Here is a 27,518-nt window from a genome sequence, read left to right as displayed (position 1 = left end):
CACACACACACACCACACACACACACACACACACACACACACACACACACACACACACACACACACACACACACACACACACACACACACACACACACGGCAATGCTTCTTAAGAATAGCAAATTCAAACTGGTGTGTATTTGTTATAGGGCAGGGCGGCTTTAACCAACACCTCCAATCTCGTCTCCTTGATTGGACTCCAGGTTGGCTGACTCCTGACTCCAGTAGCTCTTGAAGAAGTCTTTAGCCTCGGGGTTCACATACTTGTTCACACCCTGCACTGTGAATGTTTACGTGGTGTGTTCAATAAAAACATGAACACATATAATTGTTTGTGTGGTATTAGGGGCGGTGGTGGCGAAGTCGATAGGGACTTGGCTTGGGAACTGGAAGGTCACCAGTTCAAGTCCCCGAAAGACCAAGTGCTACCGAGGTGTCCCTGAGCAAGGCACCGTTCCCCACCGTTCCCCACATCGCCGTTCAAAATGGCAGCACACTGCTCCGAACACTAGGATGGGTCAAATGCAGAGAAATAATTTCCCCACGAGGGATTAATAAAAGTTCATCTTCTCTTCTATTAGTTTAAGCAGACTGTGTGTGTCTATTGTTGCGACTTAGAACACATGTTATGACCAACTTATGCAGAAATCCAGGTCACACACTTTTTCTTGCAACTGTAAATATATTCACTTAAATAGGATGGTACAGGGCACTAACTAGGCTGTCATAACTTAATAAAGCGTACCTGTTCATGCCACTTGTAGGACAAAGTGCAGTGAAATAACCCTAAATTAAATGAATGTCCTTTTATTACACTCGAGTTTATTACTTTTCATCACGATGAAGGCTACGAGAAAATCATGAGCGAGTCAGCAGGTAGAAAATGTGTCATTTAATGCAACATAATTGTGACTGAATTACAATTAATCTCATGGAAATAAATCACCAAACTGACAGACAGGATGTTTCATACAGGTATATATTACAATGTGCCTTGTTATATAATACAGTCAGGTTCTGTTTTCTTTTTTAATAAAAATAAGCACTGGAGGAGAATGTGACGCGTTCTGATTTTATTGTAAATTATGCACATCACTTAGCGACTGGTGTTAATTAAGCGTGTTAAGTGGCCACTGAACTCGGACCACAAAGAAAAAGGCAAATTTGAGCCAGGAGCGCTTCAGTCTGGGTTCTAGGACGAGCTGTGAGGGGGACGTACCACAATTAGGGGACAAAAGGTTTCGTGACTGCGTGAAGTGAAGGGAGTCTTTGTTTACAGCCAAATATCTCTTTTTCATACATCTCGTTTTCTCCGCGGGTCAAATAAAAAAAAAAAGTCTCACCGACACAACAAATATTGCACACGTGATATTTTATAAGGATCTTTTTTGCATACAAGTGCCCCCGTTTTCCTATGTCTTGTGATTTTCCTTCATCGTTATAACATCCAATGTGTAACGTGACGTCGGGCTGCGGCACCCAGAAACCTCTCTGTGTCCCAGTTTCTCTAATTTTCTGTACAAAGACGATACATCTATCCAGTCATGCAACGTTGTTTGGGGTGGAGGTGGAGGTGGGGGGCGAGGGGAGGGGGCTGTTATGTTCTCTGCGGGGTATTTTTAAGCGTTCTGCATCTCTTTGCCGATCTTGTAGCTCAGGATCTTGTTCCAGTCGATCTTGGTGCGCGTCACAGGAAGCTGGCGGCGTAAGGCTTTGAAGGTAGTGTCCGACATGGTCTGGTAGTTCTCGTTGATGGCCGTCTGCGAGGAGGAGGAGGAGGAGGAGGAGGAGGAGGAGGAGGAGGAGGAGGAACACAAGGAGGAAGGGTAGAGGATTCAAATCAAACTTTATTTATAGCACTCATCATCCACAAAAGGTGACTCAAAGTGCTTCAGAAACCAAATACATCAACCCATTCCTACGGACAGACGAGGATCAGGGACCCATGTGAATTTATTTTTTATCTCTGACGGAAAAACTTAAAACCAGAGATAGTCTAAATAATATAAATTAGTAAACCTGTGTGACATTACAAGAATATGTGTACAATTAAATGTCCTCCAAAGTGTGCTTCAAGACCTCTCCTTTAAATGAAGGGAAGATGATAGAATTCACTTATTTATATTTATTATATTCAAATATTTCACTTTGTTTGGATTGTAAGCTCTAAAATGAAAAGTAAAATAATAATAATAATTCTGAGAAAAATCGATAATTATGAAATTAAAGATTTTTTAAAAACATTTTTGAATATTTTCTGACTTTAATCTCAGAGAAGGAGAAATGGACAGGTTTATTTTCTTCAAATACTGAAAAGTCAAAAACCTTAAACATGAAATGGATGGCCATGAAAGTGCACTTTACTCTTAAAAAATACAACGTTCAAATATCTCCTCGTTTGACTTAGTTTGAGCCTCAAATCTGACTTCATGATGAAAGTCCTGTGTCGAGGTTTGCAGTGTGAGAGTGAAGGATTTCATCATTTCATCCTGACAAGAAAGTGATATCCACGTCTCTGTTTGAGTCGATTGCAAGCAACTCACGCCAACACTATTAATCAATAACAAGTAACCCCGGGATTCCACCGGGTCCGTCTGCGCCGCGGGTTTGGTCCGACCTCCCCCAGCGTCATAACCCACCGGGTGCGTTTCGGAAGCGGAGCGTCTTGTGTGCCGGCTCGCAGATTTAGTTGATTTGGGCATATTTCCTGGACAGGCTACTTTGTACAGACGAAGTTAATAATAGTTGTAATACTCCAGTTGTAAACGACATGAATCAAAGATGTGTTGCTGTAATTTAGTGGTAAAAAATCATCATCATAATTATTCTATATATAATTTGCAGGAGTAGCAGGAGTTCGAGCAGGAGTTCTGATGCCAAACACTGAGATTTAATACAAGCATCGGCCGGAGAAATTCACATCACAAGTCACACGGTCAAAGGTTCTGACTGCACGGGTGGGTTGCCATGTCAACTCTGTTCAGCCTTGCATCTTGGTAGACCTTTTAACAAGTTTACAGAGAGTCAAATCCACATATTGGGGATGGGCGTAAACCCCTCTGCAGACACAGGAGATGTCTCTCACATCTGTGGAGCTTAGAAGCTAGCGTTCTCACAGTCGTAAACCCCCCCCCCCTGTGCCCACCAGGTCAGGCCATAGAACCTAGTATCAACATACGACTGCATTAACACATTCCTTACGGGAGATTAGAAGCAGGGATGGTCGTAAATGTCAACACACAGAATAAGGTTAAATGTCTAGGAGTAAAGACAACATTAATCCCCAACACCTGTAAACCGGAGGAGAACGCTGGCATTTCTGCTCCTACTTGAAAGACTACGGAGGGATAGGGTCTGCAAAATGTGTTTATTTTGGGGATGGGCCGGATGCTCTGACCGGTCCACTTCCTGCTCGGCGCTATGCAACGCCTCGCGTCGAAAATAGACTTGCATCCTATATTTAGCGGAGCCCAGCGCCGGGACGCTTCTGGGACGCTTCTAGCCGTAACGCAGCACCCCCAGCAACCCAACTTTTTTCTCTGCAACAACCAGTTTAAAATCTGCATATTTCAAGGTTCTTTATGTTGTCATACCAACATAGCTACAGTGTAGTTATGCCAATGAAAATCTTAGGTCACAGGCTTCTCCAACAGAGCAACACAATAACACAGAAAAATATAGTGCAAGTAGATAGTAAATATAAAAATGAAAATAGTTTGAAATAGTGCAATAAGAGTCTCTATGCAAGTATCAAGTAACAGTTTCCCGTCGTTTCATACCTGGTAATCGTTCTCTGCAGCCTCCATGATCTTCACAAACTCCTTCGCAGTTGACGCCTCATTCTGAGAGAGGAAAAGACACGCGTGATTAATTACAGGTGAAAAAGACTGGGTCGTTTTTATGCACATGTTAAAACCTTAGGAAATACAACCTAACACGGCAAACAATTAGGAAAAGTTACATCCCTGGCGATTTGTAGCCAAACATAGCAGCAATTTTAGACGTTAAATCACCTTTAATAGAGAAAACTGACAGGTTTAATGTATGAGACCTGGCATCCCGTGGAGGAATTCTGAAATGTTTTACCGTTACATCACAAAAACGCACAGCAGAACCAGACCCTGGAGCGCCGGCCTCTTTATTTACTTACTCCCTTCATCCCCTATGGGTGATAAGGCTGAGATGAGAACCCTCCATCGTATTTAGTCCTTAGCAATATGCTGCCTCTCCCCATGTAGGGATGGGTACCGAGCCCCGGTGTTAAACGGGCCCCGGGCCGGAATTATTAAAGACAGTGGTAACGTTAAACTCTGACGTTATCGGACTTTTTATCGGTACAGGAGACATTTAAAAAATATAAGTCATATGTATTATTGCTACATACACATTATATCGCAGTTTTAGTTTCACCAACTCCGTTTCTAATATGCAATAAGACTAAAACATGCGTCTATGATGTATTTTCGAGCTTTCCAATCCAGACGAGATCTCTCTCTCCCGTCTGTGTGCGAGGGGGCGGGGCCGTTTGTAAAGGTCTCCTGACTGACAGGCTGTCATCCTGGTTAGTGGTTACTCTGGGTTCTGTCTTCAGGACAGAGTGTTGGACTTTTTTGTTAATTGGATGGGACTTGATTGGATTCAAAATTAGAGTAATGTTCTCGTTTGTTTAAATATATTTGGCCTTTGTTTATCTGATTGACTGATTTACTCAAATAAAAAGGTTGATGAATACAAATCAGTATGATGTTTTATAATGTTATCACTTTGAATGATTTTAACTAATGATAATGTAGAAAAACTAACATTTTAATTTCAGGACGGCTTAGATTGTATTTCGGGACGGTTCCGGGAGGATGGGGGAAAAAAGTTAGTCGAGAGCCCTGTGAGACGTGAACACTGATACATCATGTGATTTGAATTGCTTGAATGTAATTGGCTGATTTGATTTGACATCATATTGTTCATTTTCCTCAAATGTGTTTGTTTCCACTCACAGAAATGGCCATGGACTCCTGGACCTCCTTGTGGCTCACCAGCTGCACGTTGCCGTCTTCGTAGTAATGCACCTAAAGGAACAGGTTTAGTCTCTTTAATGTGTTCATAAAGTCCTGTAACTCAGAACAGTAAAACATGAAGTGGGAGAAACACAAGCCGTGTGGGTGACACAGAGACGTCTCGATGGATTATCCCGATGAAGGGAGTGAAGAAGTGTGACGGAAATGATCCAAACGGGACGAAACAGAACAAGCTTTCTCGTCTAGTTGTGTTCTGACGAGATGAGAAACACCGACTGAATGTGTGTACGCAGGACACACACCAAAACAAGCCTTTCTTCACCGAGTGTATGATTTAAAAAAAGTACCTGGATTTTCATGATGCCTGCCACTTGGGTGGAGGAGGGGGAGACGGTGAACTTCCATTCTGACCTCCAGCGTCCATTCCTGTGCAGAGAGGAGTACACTGTTGTTATTTGAGGGCGACTGTGGCTGTGAGGGAGTGCGGTCGTCTTTCCACCAGAAGGTTGTGGGTTCGATCCCAGCCCATGCAGTCAACATGTCGATGTATCCTTGGGCAAGATACTTAACCCTGAGTTGCTCCCGATGGCCAACGGTGTGTGAATGTTAGGTCCTAGAGTAAGATACACTGCTCTGTATGAATGGGTGAATGACATGTCGTATGTAAAGCGCTTTGAGGGCTCGTAAAGACTGGATAAAGCGCTATACAAGTACAGTCCATTTACCATTTGATGACACTAAAACTAAATCACAAACAATTGTTGAATCAAAGTCAGCTGTTAATTCTAGTTTTTTTTTGTGCACATTATAAATCTTAAATCAAAATGTAACAAGTTTCGTTTCCTCATCTGATCCTAAATCTTCCCCCAGGTTCCTCATTACAGAAACAAGGCGGTACATACAGGAGCTGTGGGATCATCACAGAAAACTACCCATAAGTCCAGCAGCAAAGAGGATTGGTGCAGCTCTTATCCAATCAGATTAACCCGATCAGAATCAGCTCAGCGGCCCAACAGTCACACGCTCAGGAGGTAAGTGGCAATTCAATCAAAGCCTTTAAGACAGGGGTGTCAAACTCAATTTCATCGCGGGCCACATCAGCGTTATGGTTTCACTCAAAGGGCCGGTTGTAACTTTAAGACTATATAAAAATACATATATAAATATTTAATATATATAACATCATTTATTATATTGCCTCTGCATTGGATTATTTTCAGATACGTCTGAAAGCAGAAGTCTAGGGCAAATAATTGCAAGTCTCTTCAGTGTGCATGTCACAAAATTATTTAAAAAGAAAAGACATTTTGAAAAAAAAGTAACATTTTGAGAAAAAGGCAAATTGATAAAAAAAGTCACATTTGAGATGCATTGTGGGAAATTTAGTTTATGGGCAACGTGCTTCTGTAAAGTAGCATGTAACCGTATAATAAACATATTATATTCTTTGCAAGCTCTTGTGGGGCCGCATAAAATGAAGTCGCGGGCCGGATTTGGCCCCCGGGCCTCGAGTTTGACACCCCTGCTTTAAGATAACTGGTACTTATCAAAATACATGTAGGGCTTTTTGAGCTCATCTAGTATTTCAACGTGTTTTTAAACTTAACTTTCATTTAAAAACATTGTTGGGGATTGTACCAGCACTTTTGGTCCTTCTGAATAATTAAAAGATCTATGATAAACAAGTCCGTCATCTTTACTAAAAATAAACTAATAATCAAAATTAAAAAATGACAGTTACAGTCCAGTAAACATACCAGAAGTTTTTTGGTTGAAACTGATGGCACTCGATGCACACGATGATGGTTTGATGCCCGTCGATGGTTTTCCCGTAAATCTGAAGGAGGAAGAAAATACTTATCGTCTGATTTTAAATGCAAAAGGTTATTCGTTTTTGTTTACAGCTACGACATGAAGCTCATGCTAGCGTGCAACTGAGGGCAGTATCTTCAGTGTGGAGCCTCGAAGAACAAGGGGCCTGGCATGAAAGCATCGTGCTAAACATCCTGCCGTCTCAAAATGGGATTCTTTTTGCCGTGATTCTCGAATGAATCCAGATGTTCGTGGTTAACTATTACAGCAAAGGTATCTTTCGCCTCTACGTACGGTGCAGACTCCGTTGGGGTAGTGCTCCTTGACGTAGGCCCTGACGGCTGAGTCCACGGCGCCCCTCCAGACCTCCAGGGACCCGTCCACGTCCTGGGGCCGCGGGTCGCTCGCCTCCTTCCTCAGGTGGTCGAACTTGAAGGACATCTTGCTCTTGGGGTCCAGGACCCGGCCGTTCCCCAGGTCTCCATGCTCTGTGATTAGGACCTGGGAGGAGGGAGGAGATTTAAGATGTTTCAGTTGTCCAGGCGGGAATATAGTTTGTGCAATCTTTTGTCCTTAGGTTTCAACGATCAAACAGTATAAAAAAAACTTGGTTTCAACGATAGAAATTGTGCCATTTTTATGCTTTATACGAGTTTATTTTATTTGCACATTGACTGGATAACGTGCCATTTCTGTTGAGTTTTACGACCGCTTTATTCGTCTGCCTGTATTGTTTGTTGTCCGTGCTTGGCCAGGTTGATGAAGAAGAAGAAGAAGAAGAAGAAGAAGAAGAAGAAGAAGAAGAAGAAGAAGAAGAAGAAGAAGAAGAAGAAGAAGAAGAAGAAGAAGAAGAAGAAGAAGAAGAAGAAGAAGAAGAAGAAGAAGAAGAAGAAGAAGAAGAAGAAGAAGAAGAAAAAACAGGGACAGGTCTTTCCGGGACTTGAACTGGTGACCTTCCAGTTGCCAAGCCAAGTCCCTATCGACTTCGCCACCACCGAATGAAGGATATCAAGCAGTATCAAAAACAATGGCCCCTTTGTTCCCTGGGAGAAAACCATACCAAAGATCACCCAGTTCCTCAAGCTGCCTTCAGGAACAAACGCATCAAATACTCAAATTAAATCGAATAATACATTAAAACGAGAAAGGAAAATTATTTGAAAAAGCGATAGAAATAAAGGAGGAATGAAAGATAGAGAGAAAGTGAGAATGAAAGAAACAACAGAAGCAAGGGATGAGGAAAAGACGGAACAACGAGACGTCAGAAGGCAGGACACTTTGTGGAAAGGGAGAATAGTCAGGAGATTAATTAACGCGTTGCAACGAGAGAGAAACAAAAAGGTCGCCCGTCGTCCTCCTCAGCTCGCAGCGCGGCCTTCTGGGTAACAGACGGGGGAATTTAACCCGGAACAAAAAGGACATGATGTTTCTCAATCTCGAGTACGCTTGCTTGGTAGCACATGTCTTCCGAGCGTCAAGAATACTTCCTGGCATTCGGAAACCAAAGAGTGGAACAGGCTAGCAAGTGTGCGTCACATGAGAAGCCCCGTCTTACATTTTCCGCCATGGATTTGGGGAAATTGGTCCGTGCGCAATGCATTGTGGGGATTTTAAGACCGCGGAGTCTACTCATGTGCAGCCTCGAAATGTCTCCAAACGAAGTATGCCGGGCTCGGTAGAATTCCAAGTATGCTGGACATTGGAACAGTCCTTCGGCGGCACTCGATGACGTAGTATGCTTGAAATAGTGGCTCTGGAGCAGCTTTACTCGCGATTTGAAACACTCCATGTGTGTGAAGAAGCAGGAAGTAGAAAGGAACTCACCTTGTGGTATAACCGGCAAGAGAGAAAGCCTTTGAGCTCCAGACTGTTTCAGAGAGAATCCTTGATATGGCGTTTCATCACGGCAGCATTTAGTTTAGACGGTAGCTGCCGGGTCCCGCATGAGCTCAGACCCCTCCTTTTTATTTTATCAAATCTTTTTTTTTTTTTTTTAAGCTTTATACCAAAATCATCACTTTTGAAACAGGAAGTGAAACGGAGGGATATGAGGCATGGCTAGAACGGGGGATCCGTTTGGTATTTTGAGCAAAACACTTCATCGACATGTTTTTTATATATTTGTAGATATATGAGACCTGTGCTATTGCCTAAAAATAGCATGATAGCTGACCGTTAAACGTTTGGAGTTGTTAATTATTTCAGTAACTACTCTTCATGTTGTTAACCACGCACGTTGGTTTATACAGCAGGCATGATCAATATTTATATTTCTTATAGTGAACAAAGAAAGTCCTGTTTTTTCATTTTCTTCCGATTTGTTATGTTCTTATATATATATATATACACACACAAGGACATAAAAAGTTAAATGCAGTCGAATATATATATATATATATATATATTCGACTGCATTTAACTTTTTATGTCCTTGTCACAATATCTTTTCTTCCAGAGCCACAGGTTCTCCAGAACTGATCCCCATGTTTTCAGACCGGTGTGCAGAGAGCGGGTCGGAGCTGAAGAATATCCTCACCTGTTCTTCGTATCCCTCGACCTTCACCGGGGTGAACTGGTCCAAGTTGTACTGTGCAAACGCACTGCAGAGAGGGGGAAACAAAGGGTTACTTTAAACACCCTCAACTCGGCACTTTAGTCAAAGATACCTACAGCTCTAGGCTGCTAATCTTCTTAAGATTTAAAGATGTTTGTCTATTTCAAATATGTTAGCTGACAGTGTTGGATGTATGGACGTGGACTAAAGCGCGGCGCACACAAACCATACATTTATGTTGAACCCGTCTCGTTTGCTTCTGGTCAATAACTAAGTCATAACGTGGACGGTTTGAAAGCACCACAAAGTGAGGAGAGCTGCTCATTGAAAAAAGGCAAGGCAAGTTTATTTATATAGCACCTTTCAACACAAGGCAATTCAAAGTGCTTTACAAAAAATGAAAGAAATTAAAAAAGAAAAGCTAATAAAATAAACATTAAAAGAAAAAATACATGGATAAAAGTTGCAGTTTAAGATGTGAATAGTTCAATTAAAAGCAGCGACAAAAAGAAAAGTCTTCAGCCCGGATTTAAAAGTAGTCGGAGTTGGTTTCTGGGAGTTGGTTCCAGATATTTGGAGCAGAGTAACTGAACGCTGCTTCTCCGTGTTTAGTTCTGACTCTGGAAACCTGACCAGGCAGCCTAATTTGTTTTAAGATCATGTTACTATACCCTCTTGTGTAAAACACTAAGTTGCCTATATATTAGTATTCCTGTGCTCAGGTTCCGACCAGTGAACTGTTTTATTTACCTTTTACTAAGGCGAGAAGGAAAGTAATGTCTTAGGCCGTTTCTGACTGGTTATTATGTTGAGCGCTGTATGCGTAGATACGGCAGGTCATTTGAAAGTGCATAAGCAAGCCCTACATGTTTTGTAAAAGTGATTACATTTTTTTAGATTAGAAAAGGTAACCAAAGCTGCCACAACGATTTTCTCCATCTAACAACCATCTATATTTGGAGATACCATTCATGTATCTATTTTTGGAACAGATTTGCCGTTAGCGGAGAGTGACTGCGTTGAAAGGGGGAGGCAGGAGAGACTTACTGCGCTGCACCTTCCCGGAGAAGATTGTCATTGTTGAGCAGCAATCGCACATCTGAGGAGAGAAAGAAGACAGGTAAAGTGGATCTCACACACACACACACGGGCTGAACGATTAATCGATATTAAATCAAAATCGCGATTCGAGATGATGCGATTATCAAATCGCAAAGCCTGCGATTTTTTTTTACTTTATTTATTTAACTTTTTTTTTTTCTTGTGTGTCAGTCATCCACACCAATCATGCTCCACATGTACCAGCCATTGTTAACCAATCAGAAGCGGCCCATGATAGAAGGTGATAGGTGACAGATTGATCCAATCACCTGCCAAGTATTCTTGAAAGTGCCTACCCTTTCCAAATGGCTTCCAATGGAGCTTTCCTCGATGGTTTGGTGAAAGCATCTGAGTCAGGTTAGTAATGCTCCATCACGTGTTTCTATTACAGGGAGAATCTTAAACTGAAGCTCGACTTTAAAGAAACCCAACGGAAGTTTCATGTAAGTTTAGTTCTTTCACTCGTAGCTCGGGCTGCGGGGGTGCTAGAGACGGGAGCACGTTGATGCGACCTTCCTAGCCGGAGTTATGGCCGCATTTTACAATAAACTTCCGTTGGGTCGCTTACAAATAAATATCGCAATTCGAATCGCAATATGTGGCAGAAAAATCGCAATTAGATTTTTTCCCAAAATCGTGCAACACACACACACACACACACACACACACACACACACACACACACACACACACACACACACACACACACACACACACACACACACACACACACACACACACACACACACACACACACACACACACACACACACACACACACACACACACACACACACACACACACACACACACACACACACACACACACACACACACACACACACACACACACACACACACACACACACACACACACACACACACACACACACACACACACACACACTTCGGTGGAAAAAGTTGTAACATCAAACATGAAAGAGGACAAAGTGGCACGAGGGGACTGTAATTCTCTCTGTGTGTGTGTGTGTGTGTGTGTGTGTGTGTGTGTGTGTGTGTGTGTGTGTGTGTGTGTGTGTGTGTGTGTGTGTGTGTGAGGCTGTGATAAGAGGCAGACAGAGAGCCCGTTGGCGCTCCTCTGAGGTGAAGACATTTATCGCGGCCGGACGAAGATTTAACAACGGAACACACACGCACTCTGGAGGGGCGGCGCTGTGACGGAGGGGCGGCGCTGTGACGGAGGGGCGGCGCTGTGACGGAGGGGTGTCAACACAGAGCTGCAGGGCGAGAAACTATTTGGCGCAGACACCATCGTCTCTATTTGCCCTCGGTGTTCCCAGAGGGCGCCGCATGTGAACAGAGAAGATTATCCGTTTCAGCGTCTGGAGGAAAGTATTCAGGAGCAAGCATTGGGGAAATATGGCTAGTTTTACTCCAATAAATGTATATTATTAACAGGCAATTTCATGATAGAAAATGTTCCTGAAAGCCACTTAAATTAAATCCATGCATGCTGCTTTGTTAAAGTAAAGAATATATGTGCATTTTATATTCTATGCCTTTGTATGTCTTTACAAAGGCATACATTGTAGACAGAGCCGGTGTTTTCTGTGTACATTATGGGTCATTTTCGCCTGTATTTAGAAGATGAAGAGATGAGAGGTGAGGAAGAGGAGGAGGGATGAAGGTCACACTTTACACTCTTCAAAAAGAAGAATGAACGGAGTACTCACCATTGAAAACTTCGTTGAACTCTCCGGGCGGGGCGTGGATGACGAAGTTAGCTGCTATGCGGACCTGCGGAGAAAACAGAAAGAGGTACAGGTTAAGACCGATAGTCCTTATTCTGACACGAAACTAATCCTCACAACATCTCAACATGGTGAATCAAGGTTTTTGACACAGCCCAAGATCTCAGACATTATATTGCATTAAAACCCGTTTGTTTATTAGGACATTTCTTTTTACCACTCCCAGCGAGGAACACGTGTTTCTAAATCATGACTGCACAATCAATTTAACTATTTTATGAAAATAGCAACAGCAATTTGGGCGAGTGCACATTTAAAAACACAGGTGGCACAATAAGTCATTTAGCTAAATAAGTGAATATTATTCTGAATCAAGTGTTGTGGATGTTGCGGCATATAAATATATTCTACTAACTCGATAATCGTTTGGTACAGATTATCTTTAAACACACTGTGGTCATTTGAAATACATCTTTCAATGATTAGACTGGATTAGATAAGTACCGAGTAGTGGTGCACGATAATTATAATTATTATTTATTTATTATTATAATTATATTAAACTACAGGTACATTTAATATATATATATATATTATATTATTATCGGTATCGGTTTCAAAAAACCAATATCGTGCATCCCTAGGACTGAGACAAAGAAAACATCGAACCAGAAGTGCAAATGAAGCAGTAAAGTGCAGTGTTATCATTTAAAGTATTATATAAAGAAAGAAAAGTGAAAGTACATACACTATGGACAGTATATAAGTGTATATAAACACTATGAACAAGAGACGATACAAGATAAGAATTAAGATAATCTCATATCAGTGAAAACATTGCGATTAGTGATTTGTTCCATATTGTGCAGCAATAGTTCGGACTCCTGCTCCAGTTCGCAGAAGCTCACCTCAAGTGAACTATTCGTATCATTCAGTAAGTAAAGTCTGATATAGGAGCGCACCTCGGCCAACAGAGGGTGCAGCGTTACTGCGTCACTAGAGGGTGGAGTGAGGCGGTGTATTATCACTCATTAAACGCTTTCCCTCTTCCTCGCTTCTCTTCTTCTTCTGCTGCTGCGCCACAACACTTCCTGTTTCCAGGTCACATGTCAGACTGACAGCGAGACGGCAGCGGCCCCTCCCTTCCCCGCATGCTTCACGACCATATAAGGAGATAAAAATGTGCCGAGGACTCTAGTGCACATTCTCTCTCTCTCGCCCCACCTCTATATCTCTGAGAGGGTACCGTGGTGCATCAGAGAAGGTGTGTGTGTGTGTGACAGGGTGTGTGACAGAGTGTGTGTGTTTGTTTGTCCCCCAGGCCCTTATTAGCAGTGTGTGTATACAAGTGCTCTGGCATTCATGCAGAGCTGCAGATTGATTCCTGCTAATGAGCGATGCTGAGAGAAGGGAAGCCACTCGGGGAGGAACGTGTGTGTGTGTGTGTGTGTGTGTGTGTGTGTGTGTGTGTGTGTGTGTGTGTGTGTGTGTGTGTGTGTGTGTGTGTGTGTGTGTGTGTGTTCATATGCAGACAGATTATTTTATTGGAACAAAGTGAGTTCTCAGCTACATCAGTCCATGCAACGTTAAAACGTCTCTACTTGTTTTTACTCGGCTTCCTGTAACTGGCGCTGACGACCGAGGTTTCAACTAGGGGGGTGCCAGAAACTGAGCACGATCAAAATCGATTATTCGGCAGCCCTGGCGAATAATAACTGTAGCCTGTATTATTAATAATGGCAGCATTGCAATACATAAATTGTGCGCGCATCTTCAAATGGATGCACTCAAAACGCATTGTTGAGGTTGAGCTGTGATAGACCAACGTCTTTTCGCAGAGCTTGCATTTAACTTCCTTTGGACTTGTAAGTTCGAAGTAGTTCCACGAGGAGGAACTCTTTTTACCTGCCGCTTTGTTCATCTTTAGTCGCACGTGTGAGGGAGAGGGGGGGTCGGTGTGCAGCAGCAGTCTGCTCTGCACGCAGGCTTCCTCCAAGTTTACAGTAAACCAAACTGGTGGTGTGACCAATGGCCATTTACAATTATTAATACTATTATTAGCATTAGTCTTTATTTTGGTTGAAACTAAGCCAGAAAAAAAAAAAACATAAATAATAATAAAAATATATAAATAAAATCGATTTTAAAAAATAATATTCGATTATGGAGACCGTAACGAATATTCGAATAATCACTGGCATCCCTAGTTTCAACTCAAAAACCACTTAAGGTAAAGATTACAATTGAATGAACGAAAGAAAAAAACGGTCCTCTTCAACTCGTTCAACCCGTCGACACAGCTGAGAGATAATATTGGACTATGATAAAACTAGAGATGTCTAGCAGGGTTCATTTCGCCAACGGAAACTATGACGAAACTTTTTCGTCAACGACCTTTTTTACACGACTAAGACGAGACGATGACGAGCTAAAACTAGATTCTTGATAACGAAAACTTTGACGAAATGTATATTTAGTTTTCGTTGACGAGACGGGACTAAGGTGTTAGTGGTGGACTATCGGACATTCAAAATGCAGGGTCTTTCCCCCCAATTGTCCGTCTTGTCTGTCAAAATGCATTTTAATTTCTAATCATTATTTCTAACTAAAGCTATTAAATACATGTTGTGGAGTAGAAGTACACAGTCGCAACACATTTAAATACTCCAGTAAAGTACCTCAACATTTTACTCAAGTACAGTACAATGTTTTAACATAATTATATTTATTTTCCCTTTAAAAAATAACAAAAAGTAAATACAAGAATACCGTTAAAGTACCGGATCGATAAGCAGTATCGATAAGACTAGTAGTACCGTAGAAAACCTTAACGATACCCATCCCTAGATATTACACAAGTGTTGAGAGTGAAATGTTGCTTTACGAATGTCAACACTTGATGCTGTCACCTTGATTCCAATTTCAGAAACCTGTATTCGCCGAACTGAATTGGTTTGAAGAGAGAAAACATTTCGACTAAAATGTAATTTTTCATCGACTAAAACGTTTTGAGTTTTCGTCGACTAAAACTATGAAGGATAGAAATGACTAAAATGTGACTAAAACTAATAACCATTTTCGTCTAAAGATTAAGACTAAATCAAAAACAGCTGCCAAAAGTAACACTGATGTCCAGGCATTGATTTAAGACTTCTTCCATTGGCTTAACTACGGAACAACGTTGTTAGCTTGCAGAATAAACTGTATAGCGCCTACAGCTATAGGGAGAGGCTGCAAAGTGAATGAGAGGAATGATTTGAGATTTGACAGCGAACTGATCCGATGCATGAAGAGCAGACCAAGTGCCGTGTGGTTTAAAGTGAATCGGTGACAGATACTCCATTAGCCGGTTATGAGTATCACGTTGACTGTTAAAAGCTAGTGAAGAACAGGGAAATACTTCCTCTAAGTACTTCAAACCAGTTCTACTGAAGCACTGAGACAACAGCTGACATCCTAATTTGGCAATGGAAGAAAAAACATTGAATAACAACAAATATATTCAGTTTCTACTTTTTCTTGCAAGTTATTTACATGCCAACTCTAGAATTATTTGCAGTGATGCTGAATACTTCAAAAATAAATCTACATGGAGCTTTTCCTGAGACAAGAACGTCAATGTTGTTGGTCAGTATCTGAGAAACCCCAAAAGTAACGCAGATTTAAAAGGGAAAGTTATACAGTACAAATTGAACTGTTATTAATCAATCAAGATTGTTTTGGGTCGAGTTGCCAAAACTCAACAGATATGCGTCTTTCCAGAAATCACTACTCAAGATAATCCGCACAGCGGTGTTTCCGCCAGACCAGGGCTGAGAGCAGGGGGTGGGGGGACATCACGCCGCGTCACGTGACTTGAATTTTGAATTGAGCCGTCCCTTATAGATATTATCTCTTTACGTATGCACCTATATACACAGTCTATGATATGCACACACACAATTTTGAATTGCGCCGTCCCTTATCCTATTTCTTAACGTCTCCCTGCCGACAGGGACATCCCTCTTGGCACGGTCCTTGGAAGATGCGGCGGTGTTTGTATTTTTTCCGTCACAGGAACAAGCTTTGATGGCGACGAAAATAATCCCACCAGACTCCTTTGCCCCCTCCAACAGAGGGATGTCCTTTTTCCTTTTCGTTAATTCAAGCGATAAAACTCTCGACCTTCTCTCAAATTATTCATTTTTTTTGTCAAATGACGGCAAGACGCCCCCCTGGCGGAAACGCTGCCGCACACCGTGTTGAGAGAAGTTTCATGAAGGACCCATTTTGTTTTCCTACCGTTTCTGCACCGAACCGCTAACGAACTAAAGTTACAGCTTAGCCGAGTGTTCCAAAGCTTTTCTGTTAGCCTCGTTCTAGTTCTGTCACATTCGAGATAAGGCGGACACATTTAAGGCTAACATCTCAACAAGCAGCACACAGATTGACAAACGGCACGACGGGTCAGAGTAACAATCCATCTCTGTGGGGAAGTTCTGTTAACTTACTAAAAACCACATCACACTAACTTCCCCAATCAGTCTGACTGAGCTACTGTCAGTGAACCATAAAAGACCTAGAAAATGTTAAACGACTTGAACAGTTCTGCCATCAAGTTGGAAACTGGTTTTTAACTTCATTATTGTGAGAAAGACTCGCAGTTCCTTTGGCCCTATGTCACACATATTGTTGTTTTTGGACATGAAATGTACATAGAAATAACACGGAAAGCAATTATGTTGTTTTAGTGCCAGTAGTTAAAGTCTTCTATTAATCTCCGGGACTTTTAAATCTGCTGATGAGTTTTTTGCGTCTGGGTGCAATTCTCACAGAAGATCCGTCCCGGGAGAGAAATAATAAACCACATTTAATGGAGGGTGCCGCTTCGGAAAATTGCACTTTACCGTTGGGATGTCTTTGCATAAACACCCGTAAAAAAAAATCCCAAATGTGTTCAGTTGAGGACCCGAGAAATGCTACTGTGTGAGTTTCTGTGCTATCACTTATGTTATGACTCAATCACATTTACAGTCATCATCCTCGTCTCGTCTCCCACAATCAATTTCCTTTTCTTTTTAAGGGTTCTTAGGGGAGCCATCCAGAGCTAACCTAGGTTCTGGAATAATAATAATACTGTAGCTAGACACACAAACAGAACATGGCACACACACACCCCCCGTAGTGTGTGATCCTTGCTTCTTTGTGCTCTCTTGGCCTAGACACCAGCTGGTCTCTTTTCAGTCGACTTGCACACTATATATTCATCCTCATATTACCCAGCAACCCCTCTTTCTCTCGCACCCAGCACCCTTTCCTAATCCCCAACGACACCCGCTGTCACCGAAACCACACTTCAACTAATCCTGACATCAACGCGCCAATCCAGAGCCATAAATATAAATGATAAACACACGGCAAGAGTAAAAGGCAGGAGTATGTTGGCCCGCGGGCGTTCATCTCCCCGAGTCTGATCCCCTTTCCTGGCATGCGAGCGTTTCATTATTAAAAATAAGAGTCCTGGCGCATTGAAATGCTGGAGCGGAGTTTAGAGGAAAACCGGTCTGATGTCGGGGAATATGGGGGGGGGGGGATAATTTCGGAATAATAAATCCACAGCGTGGGGAGAAGAGGAGGACTGTCGGCCGCCGGAGGATAGCTAGAAATGCTCCGAAGCGAGGAGGTGGCAGCTGGTCGGTTTGAGATTAAATTGAAAAAATAGGGGCATAAATACCGTCAGAGGTAAATGACTTTCTGCAGCACTTTTCTTACACCACCACAGTGCATCATTCTGCTCGGGGTGAAACGTGGACCTGCTCTACTCCGTTAGCCGGAGTTCTCATATCATACCATTAGCTGCACATCCAGAGTACTGTAGATCAGAAAAGGCATCTCGAATGAGCTTTTCAGATTGACATCCTTCCTTCCAGGGAGCCAACGTTCGGTTATTCTCAGTCGAGCAGTAATGGTAACTTGCAGGGACTTGAAACTCGCTTGGTGTTCCCTCAAAACGAACATCCCATGCGTATGTAATATAGGTTTTTGTGCATGTAAATGGTCTCAAATCCAACGTTTCCTCCAGAAGGATGTTCTTTGCTCATAGAAAACGTCACTGCATATCAAATACATTCTTCTTAGGCTCACAGCCGGCCATTGAGATGTGTTTTCCTCACTCTTAGGGAGCTGTCATGCGAGATAATAAGAATAATGCACTGAATTTAATCTTATTTTTAATTTTTAGTCTTTTTTTTTTATGCGTCTTGCATTGCGGTCCATCACTGCGTCTTCTCTGATACCAGTCGTCCAAGTAAGACATTCTTAAATATATATATATAGAATATATCCGGCTTCCATTACCGCCTCAAGTATGTAGAAACAAGCGTGCAAAGCCTGTGGTCTTTACACATCAGCATTTATCATTTTATAGGGACATTTCTAGGTCAAGCAGGTTGTAGTCTAACCCTTTAAACATCAGTGTGGGTCCCGGAAGGTTCTGCTGCACTCTACCTGAGTGTGTAGAAAGAAAGCATGCACGATTCAATGCTCATCTCCGTCTCCTTTGCACCGCTGCAGGCAAACTCAGACATCTCCCCTCTGGTCTAAGAGCAGCTGTTCACAAGCCAGGTTCAGGGACATATGGCGCATTTCCACTGCAGCGCGTAGCATGGTTTAAGCGTGCCGTGCCAAACCCGGCCCATTTTTGGATGCGTTTCCACTTGGCCTGGTTCCGGCTAACGGGTACTTCACAGTTTTTCTGGCTCTCCAAAATCGAGGTTCTTAGCGGGCCAACAACCAGGCTGAGTCGGGCTGAGCATGCTAAACTAGAGAGAGAAACGCTGGCAAGGGGCAACAACTACAACAAGATGAACATATTTGACCGTGATTTAATTGTAATACAGGTTTCTAAATGATGCCGAAGTAACAACACACTGATACCAGTTAGTAAAAACATGAATTAATGCTTTGACAAGTCTGCAAACAGACGGGAGGCGAAAAACCCTTTTAAAATGCGTGTTTTCTAAATGTAGCTTGGCTAAGCTAACGTTGTATATGCTCCGACCGTCCACACTCACAGCAACGGCCTATACAGACATAAATAAACCAGCGACTGTATTCTTCATGACACAGGCAGTCTGTGGTTTGTACTTGTTTAACTTTTGTCTAGTTTCTGAACAGATATGAGGAGCTGTGAGCTCTGAGGGCTAACAGCTAACGGCTGATGTTGGTTTTGTGTTTCGCATTGAAGTTGACGTCACGGCTCCGCCAACACTGCGTTACTATAGTTACTGCCCCAGCTACTAAACTGTAATGGAAACTAGGGGCCGATATTCCACATTTCACCGATTATCGGTCTTTTTTATTATCAAATTGCCGATAAAACTTTGGCTCTGATGCGGCCGTTTCTCTGGCTGCAGTCACCACTCTGTGTACACAAGCAATGTCCCGCCCACAGCGCTATCTGATAGGCTATTACTGAAGATTTTACAGGCGGGAGCCAGAGAGGCGGGACCTTCTCAGATTACAGGCAGGTGCGAAACACAGACTGAAGCAAGCGGCAGCGCTGAGCGGCAGAGCCATACATGTGTTAAACTGAAGTTCAATAAGCATCTCTATCCCCTATGCTGAAGCTGCAAAAACACCGCGATCTTATGATCCAATTCTATCAGCTTCCCAGTTACACAGGGACGCGGGAAGTCAGTCAGAGTTTGGGGTGCGTGCAGCGTCTCGCAGCGGAGTAACTGTGGTGCGGAGGGGGAGGGGGGGCTGTGAGTGAAGCCTCGCAGTTTTTCAGGTTGATATGTGAAGCTCATTAGCTAGCCAACATGTATTTAGCAAATGTTTAGCAAAATATTAGAAGTGAGGCTACTAGTCTAACGTTAGGTCTACTGTAATAGCCTCACTTTTAATATTTTGCAAAACATTAGCTAGCATAGTGTTTTACAGTTGCTAGCAGCTTATTGGGATTTTATGCTAGATAGACAGGTCTAATAAATTAAGCATTATTGTTAGTTAAGCATGTCAGCCTGCTGCCCCACTTCTTGTCTCTCTCTAACTCATAGCAGATGGCTGCACTAAAGAAAAGGGCTCAGAGAGGAAATCAGTTGTAAGATGTTTAAAAGTTAATTAAACATAATATAGGCTATGCTTAAATGCATTTCAAAGAAGTTGTGTTGAGTTGTGTTGGAGTTTGTGTTATTCTACATTTTGACACCAAGATTTTCTGATTTTTACTGCAAATGTATATCGGTTCCAAATATCGGTTATCGGTCTCCTTGATTACTAATAATCGGTATCGGCCTTGAAAAAGCCATATCGGTCGATCACAGCATAAAGTGAGCCTGGCCTACCAAGGCCTAACTATACCGTACTAAGCCGTGCTAGGCCCTGCAGTGGAAATGTGCCAATAGCCTACTGGATTGTAGGGACTTTCCCATGGCTCTCATTTTAAAACAGGATAATACATTTTCAGAGTTTTGGCCCTTTTGCCAAGAAAGAGTACATCTTGGGAGAATACCTGAATAAAATGAGGTACTGTGGTTGGCAGAAACTGACCATGATCAAAATCTATTATTCGGCAGCCCTGGCGAATAATAATCGATTATTCGACCGACCGACCGACCCCCCCCCCCTCTGCACGCAGGCTTCCTCCAAGTTTACAGTAAAACAAACTGTTGGTGTGACCAATGACCATTTACAATTATTAATACTATTATTAGCATATATATATATATTTTGGTTGAAACTAAGCCAGAAAAAAAAAAAAAAAATAAAAAAAAAAATATATATATATATATAAATAAAATCGATTTCCCCGCGGGAAAAAAGGAAAAAAAGGAAGAAAAAAAAAACTCAGACAAAGGGAATTCCGTTGTTTTCTTTACTGGGCCATGTTTAACAGTACAAACAACAAACAAGCATGTCATCACAATGGCCTTGAAGTGAAGTTGGTAATGGCCGGCTGTGCTGCGTCTTTCTCTGTAACCTCTTTGGCGTGCTTCGCACTCAAATGCGAACGCATTGTTGAGGTTGAGCTGTGATAGACCAACGTCTTTTCGCAGAGCTTGCATTTAACTTCCTTTGGACTTGTAAGTTCGAAGTAGTTCCACGAGGAGGAACTCTTTTTACCTGCCGCTTTGGGGGGGTGGGGCGGGGGCGGTGTGTAGCGTGCTGCAGCAGCAGTCTGCTCTGCACGCAGGCTTACTCCAAGTTTACAGTAAAACAAACTGGTGGTGTGACCAATGGCCATTTACAATTATTAATACTATTACTATTATTAGCATTAGTCTTTATTTTGGTTGAAACTAAGCCAGAAAAAAAACAAAACAAATAATACAAAAATATATAAATAATCAAAGATATATATATAAATAAAATCGATTTTTAAAAATAATATTCGATTATGGAGACTGTAACGAATATTCGAATAATCGCTGGCATCCCTAATATATATATGCATTGCAATTTTGCATGAAACGTATGATCATCATATTTATTTTTCAGCCATCCTTGTCGAGATGCATGACCTAAATATATCTGCTCTAGTCCCTACATGGGGTTTAGTAGCAGCTTTCATTTACTGTACCGTAACCACATGCATTATTTACATTGGTGCACCTGGTAGCAATCAAGCCCCCGGTACTATGCTCGCTGTGTCAGTGTACCCGTTTCTCTAACTGTTAAATACATTTACTTGCCGCAGAATGCCATGTGGTGGTTGTTGGAGAGCGATAGTGTGTGTGCCGCTTACTTCAAAGACTTGTGCAAATGGCTGGTAATCATAAAACCAGAGTTCTTCCTCATCCTGACTTCACAATGTCACTCTCCCAGCTTGAAAGGCAACTGGATATGGCGAGATCACGCAAGGATCACAGGAACGTGCGAGCTACCAAGGAAGAAACGAATTACCGAACATTTACCGCGTGACACATTTCCAGCGTTTCACAGTAAACATCGTCAGTTAAAACGGGTGATGTGTCTCATATCTTCTAATGGGATTTGATTGGCCTAAGGGGGGATTTGTTTTCTTCTGACCCCCAAAAGAGATCACGAGAGTGTTTGGTTGTCGTGACAACTACAGGTTCAGGTGCTTAAATTCATTATGTTAAGTTTTGTTGGCCAATCATCTAGCACACATATGAAGACAAGGTAAAAAAAACATTTTGAAATTCCACCAGACATCATCTGACGGCGCGACTCTGAGACGTGGTAATTAGGGTTGCCAGAAACTGACCATGATCAAAATCGATTATTCGGCAGCCCTGGCGAATAATAATCGATTATTCGACCGACCGACCCCCCCCCCCCCCCCCTCTGCACGCAGGCTTCCTCCAAGTTTACAGTGAAACAAACTGTTGGTGTGACCAATGACCATTTACAATTATTAATACTATTACTATTATTAGCATATATATATATATTTTGGTTGAAACTAAGCCATAAAAAAAAAAACATTAAAAAAAGAAATATATATAAATAAAATCGATTTTAAAAAATAATATTCGATTATGGAGACTGTAGCGAATATTCGAATAATCGAATAATCGCTGGCATCCCTAGTGGTAATATCTATATTGTAACCAATCTGAACACTGATCACCTCAGCAGAGAAATGCATAATATGTTAAGCAGCCCCAAATAAGTAAACTTTGGGGAAGACTATAAATATTCCCTCCTACTTCCCCTCAGTATTATATACGCCTCTTCAAGAGATAATTGAACATCAAACCACTTTTTTCTGACAGAAGGGCTTGCTCCTCTCTGAAAACAGGAACCACGGCACAGACACTACCGTTTTCTATAAGCAGCTTTGAAAAGGCTTTGAACGAAAAAAATCTAACTCTTGCTTAAAGACAGCCAAATGTAGACAACAAAGCAATTTTAAAAACCTTAAAAAAAAGGTTGTGGGTACTGTCAATCAAATCGCTGTACCATATCATTGTCTCAAAGTGCTTTGTTTCCGTTTCTGGTACCTGCCTAAACACTTGAAAAGAGATCAAGGAACTGACAAACATTGAGTAATGTCAGTTTCCTGTAATAACGTGTGTGGTTTCTTTGCTGTAATCAGGAAGCAGCCAGTGCCTACATGACTCAAAGGACTGGGGCAGACACGACACTCGTCTCACCGTTTAATCATTTACGAATTTAGGAGATTCTTTTGAAATTCCCCATCAGGAAGCTTTCACGCTTTTCCCCAGAATAGCAAAGTGACACTGACAGCAGCAGCAGGACAGACGTGTCTTAATCCCCTGAGACACATGTATGAAGTTATTCACAGATAACTCAAAGCTATTTGCTTTCTAAACGAAGCGTCCGGGTTAACTTTTCTAAAGCCACCCATCAAAACAGAGTCTCCGAGCTGCTTCTTCCCAAACAGATCAAACAGCCGAGTCATCACAGTAATGTCAGATCATAGCAAGCGAAGGTTTCCACAAAAGCAAGTGCAGATTTGTCCTTCAATATGGGAAAGTACAGCTGAGTGCCAGGAGATACGAGCTGAGACGGATGGGTTTATCCACTACACAGGCCACCAAACAGTTCTCCTTTGATAACAGCTATAAAATAGTGCAAGAAATAAGATCTGTGGCTTTCACACGTTTAGAATACTTGCACGTTTTGTTCAGCAGGATAATCTCATATTCACCATTTTCAAAAACGTTGAACAGTGTTTCCGCCAGATCAGGGCTGAGAGGGCGCCCACCCCGATAAGCCGTCCCGTATATAGATACTGTCTTTTTACGTTAGTGAGCCGGATCATTTGGCTCGGCTCTCTTAAAGCGCCGGCTGTTTCGGCTCCCAAGCGGCTCTCCATGTTACCACAGTTTACCACGGAGCCTCAGTTTCGCCGCTGCGAGGCTCTGGCGCTCGCAGCTCAGGCGCGTGCTCCACTAGCACCACTCATCACGTCAAAATCGTGCACGTTCCGCGTTGTCCTGTAGCAGGCACCTTCGATGTCGGGGAAACGATTCTCAATACTCCGAAAAGAATCCCACCAGACTCCTTTGCCCCTCCAACAGAGGGATGTCCTTTTTCGTCATTTAAAGCGATAAAAACTCTCGATCTTCTCTCGAATTATTAATATTTTTGGACGCCCTCGGCTGGCGTTCAGGGCGTCCCTGAGCTCAAATGACGGCAAGACGCCCCCCTGGGGGAAACGCTGACGTTGAAGCTTTGATGCAATCCCAAGAAGTAGAAAGCTAGCGTTAGGCTCCAACATCACAGTCACATGACTTCACGCCAACACCGCTAAGCTAAAGATGGCCAATGTTTGGCGTGATGATAGATAGAAGCCTCATTTAGTCCCTTTTTCCGATTGAAGACACACAGAAGCTTCGGACATTCTCAGTGTAGTATTTACGAGACAAGGGAAGTGCTAAAATGCTAACTTGTTTCCAGGTTGAAGACTCATTCCTTCACCATTTTAAGTGTGTGCTGCTTTCTTCAAAGACTTTGCTTTGCTCGCTTCAAAAGTTGAGCAATGTTCAACTTACTATGCCAGTACAAGCTCTAGCCAATCAAACCGCGTGCTTGTGTGTCCGGGGCGGGAGATTCATGCGATTGGTTGTTGGTCGAGTTTCAGACACGCCCGCCGGCAAGCTTCAACGCACGCCGCCGTGTGGACGCTGCATTAATGTAACACCCCGAAATAAACCAGCTTAACTCAGCGTATTGGCGGTTTCTTTTAGCGGTCAGCGTGGCAGGTCGCCAACCATCGTTAACTTCTCTCATCTCTATAAAATCAGACCGTGTATAAAAAGTGAAGGTTTCGAAACCAATGCGGTCGAGAGATGAAAAGAACACCCATCACCTTCACAGCATCAACACTTTAAGAGTTAAACCACAGCTTCACGCCATAAGCACATACCTGGAAAGCTCGTACATTAAAAGAAAACAAGCTGGCCACAATCACCTACGAACAGCACAGTGCCAAGCCCTGTAATAAAACGCTGAGCTAACAGCTGATGCCCGAGTGCTGATGATCATGTCACACCCTCGGGTCAATGAGCCGCCTGAACTCTGAAAAACTTCTGACTCAGACTGACGCACGACAGAAGAACATAAAACCAGGCCTTGTTCCAACGCTGAGTGGTGCATTGCATAACGCACAAAGAGGCAATTGAAGAAGTATTTATCGAGATGAACGCTCACAATAGTTTGCTGTGATATTACACCTGCTTGGTTTGGAATGTTGGCAGCGAGGTCAGGATAGACACATGATAAATAATGATGGGAAGGGTGTGACAAGGTCCGTTTATTTATATACAGAGCTATTTATGTATTTAATCGTTTAGTCATTTGATTTACAAGTACATGTTGTTAGTTAAGCTCATGTAGGCGTCTAAAATGTGGTTACAAAGTCAGATTAACAGTGATAAGAGACAAGTATAATACTACTAACAGTAGACTATTAAATATTACTAAAGTATACAATATTAAATCACCTGTAAAATATTTAATTTTACATTCAGTTTTCTATGTTAAATGTATATATATGTTCTTATTCCTGCAACTTACTTGCCCCATTATATCTTCCTGCACTTTTTTACGTTTCTCTTTATGACATAAGTTTTTTGTAAGCTGTTTTTTTCGAGCCTCAGACTCAAATCAACTTTGCTGTGCCTATTGTGCACGTGACAATTAGAGCATATGAACAACTCAGATTGTTAATTAACTTATGATTCAAGTGGCATTTATCACATTGACCAGCTAGCCTCATTCCTTTTTTTGTGCCTAACAAAAAGTCAAACAAAGCTCCACAAACACCGTCTCATATGTCCAATAAAAGGATGCAAACAGATACAAATCAACCCAGTTAGCAGGACATTAAAACAAAACGCAAGATTTCTACAGACAGTTACTCGTGCTGTCTCAGGGGAATGGCTGTGTGCTCTTTTAAGGAAATGAGACAAGTGCCAGACACTAGCAGGGGGTGCAAAACCTGCTAACTTCATTACTTTGTTTTAAGAAATAAATATTGTTGTGATACATGTATAGCTGTGCTGTATAGGGGCATCCCAGTGTATTCATAAAAACACAGGAATACAGATTTAAAATGATTATATATTAGTCCATCCTATCGTTGATCTGGAGCTAGTTCCCACGTCGCTTTACTGTCTAAAACAATACTTATAAGAGGTACAGTTGTTAGCAAGCTAGCATATAGGATACTTATAGTATCTGTCACGCGGCGATTTAACTTGTATAACACAATATAAATAATAAACCACTCCCAATATATATTTTCTTCTGTAACGACAGATAGAAAAAAGGGCGTGTTAGTGAGTCTTGTTGTTCTTGTATTTGTTCAAAAATGATAATGAATTTAATGGTACATTTCAAATGTATGTTTATGTATACATGTCGCAGTTGTACACAGCTTTAGCAATACTGTCATTATGGCTAATAAAGCTATCTGAATTGAATCTGGATGCTATAGCAGGGTATGCTAAGCTAACAAGCTATCGATGTTAGGTGTGTGAAAACTTCCACAACACAGGAAACCAGAGACACGACATGTGCACAGCATTTAAAAAAGCGCTGCGGGGTGTAATATAGGTGATTTTTTTGATATTATGTAATTCCCTATTTTTGAGTTAGGAGACCGTACAAGGAGCCTCCGTTTTCGCAAATGAGCGGAAGTTGAGCTAAAAATAATAAGAGCAGCACCAACGGTTCTGCCGAGGCCTGCCGTTTTTATACACATTTAATCAACCGCGAATTCACCTGAATATACAATACAAAGACACTGAATGCATGTGGGAATTTCCACCACTAACATCGCACCAGATCGAGGTTATTTTAGTGATTTAAATCGGCTTCTTACCTTCTCCTCGTCGGATAGCTGCTCCTCATGATCCGCCATCTTTTCTTCCGGCAACCACCAGCTTGTCAGAGCCCCGTGGACGTCATCACATGGTGGTGATTCCCAGCGAGTTTCACTGATGCTCCGCCACTGATGGCATGGAAGACAGGTAGCATCATTTTATGTATGGGGTAAGAGGTCTTATGCATCAGAAGAGATGGACCGACTCCAAACCTATGCTCCAAACCAAATCTCGTACACTTCTACCTGGAATGACAGCCGTATGGTATGGCATACATACAATACAATACAATGCATATATTTTTTTGTAAAGCACTTTTTAAACCCCCAGACCAAAGTGTTGTACGGAGACACAAATACATAAATTCCAAAACTGCACACAGCTCAGCTTACAAGCCATACAATAAGTACAAATACAGATAAAAGAAGACAAAAATAATAACAGCCATATAGTCAAAGTAATTAATAATAGGCAATAAAAGCATCAATGTACAAAGTGTTGAACGCTAAGAAGAGGTTTGGTC

At 42.0% G+C, this 27,518-nt stretch overlaps 1 protein-coding gene across 1 annotated transcript; it reads right to left on the bottom strand.

Annotated features, from left to right (window-relative positions):
* Positions 1-877: 877 nt before the first annotated feature.
* Positions 878-27,080, bottom strand: LOC117448529 (F-actin-capping protein subunit alpha-2). Its single transcript, XM_034085840.2, has 10 exons — positions 26,995-27,080; positions 12,177-12,240; positions 10,429-10,480; positions 9,364-9,427; positions 7,122-7,328; positions 6,773-6,852; positions 5,363-5,441; positions 4,995-5,066; positions 3,780-3,842; positions 878-1,760 (listed from the first exon to the last, which is right to left on the bottom strand). Exons 1-10 carry the CDS (start codon positions 27,031-27,033, stop codon positions 1,620-1,622), a joined length of 861 nt encoding a protein of 286 aa, XP_033941731.2. The 5' UTR covers positions 27,034-27,080; the 3' UTR covers positions 878-1,619.
* Positions 27,081-27,518: the final 438 nt, after the last annotated feature.

Source organism: Pseudochaenichthys georgianus, chromosome 6 (genome assembly GCF_902827115.2).
Source record: "Pseudochaenichthys georgianus chromosome 6, fPseGeo1.2, whole genome shotgun sequence".
NCBI lineage: Eukaryota > Metazoa > Chordata > Actinopteri > Perciformes > Channichthyidae > Pseudochaenichthys > Pseudochaenichthys georgianus.
Note: the sequence above shows the minus strand (reverse complement) of the source record. Positions and strands in the feature narration are given on the sequence as shown.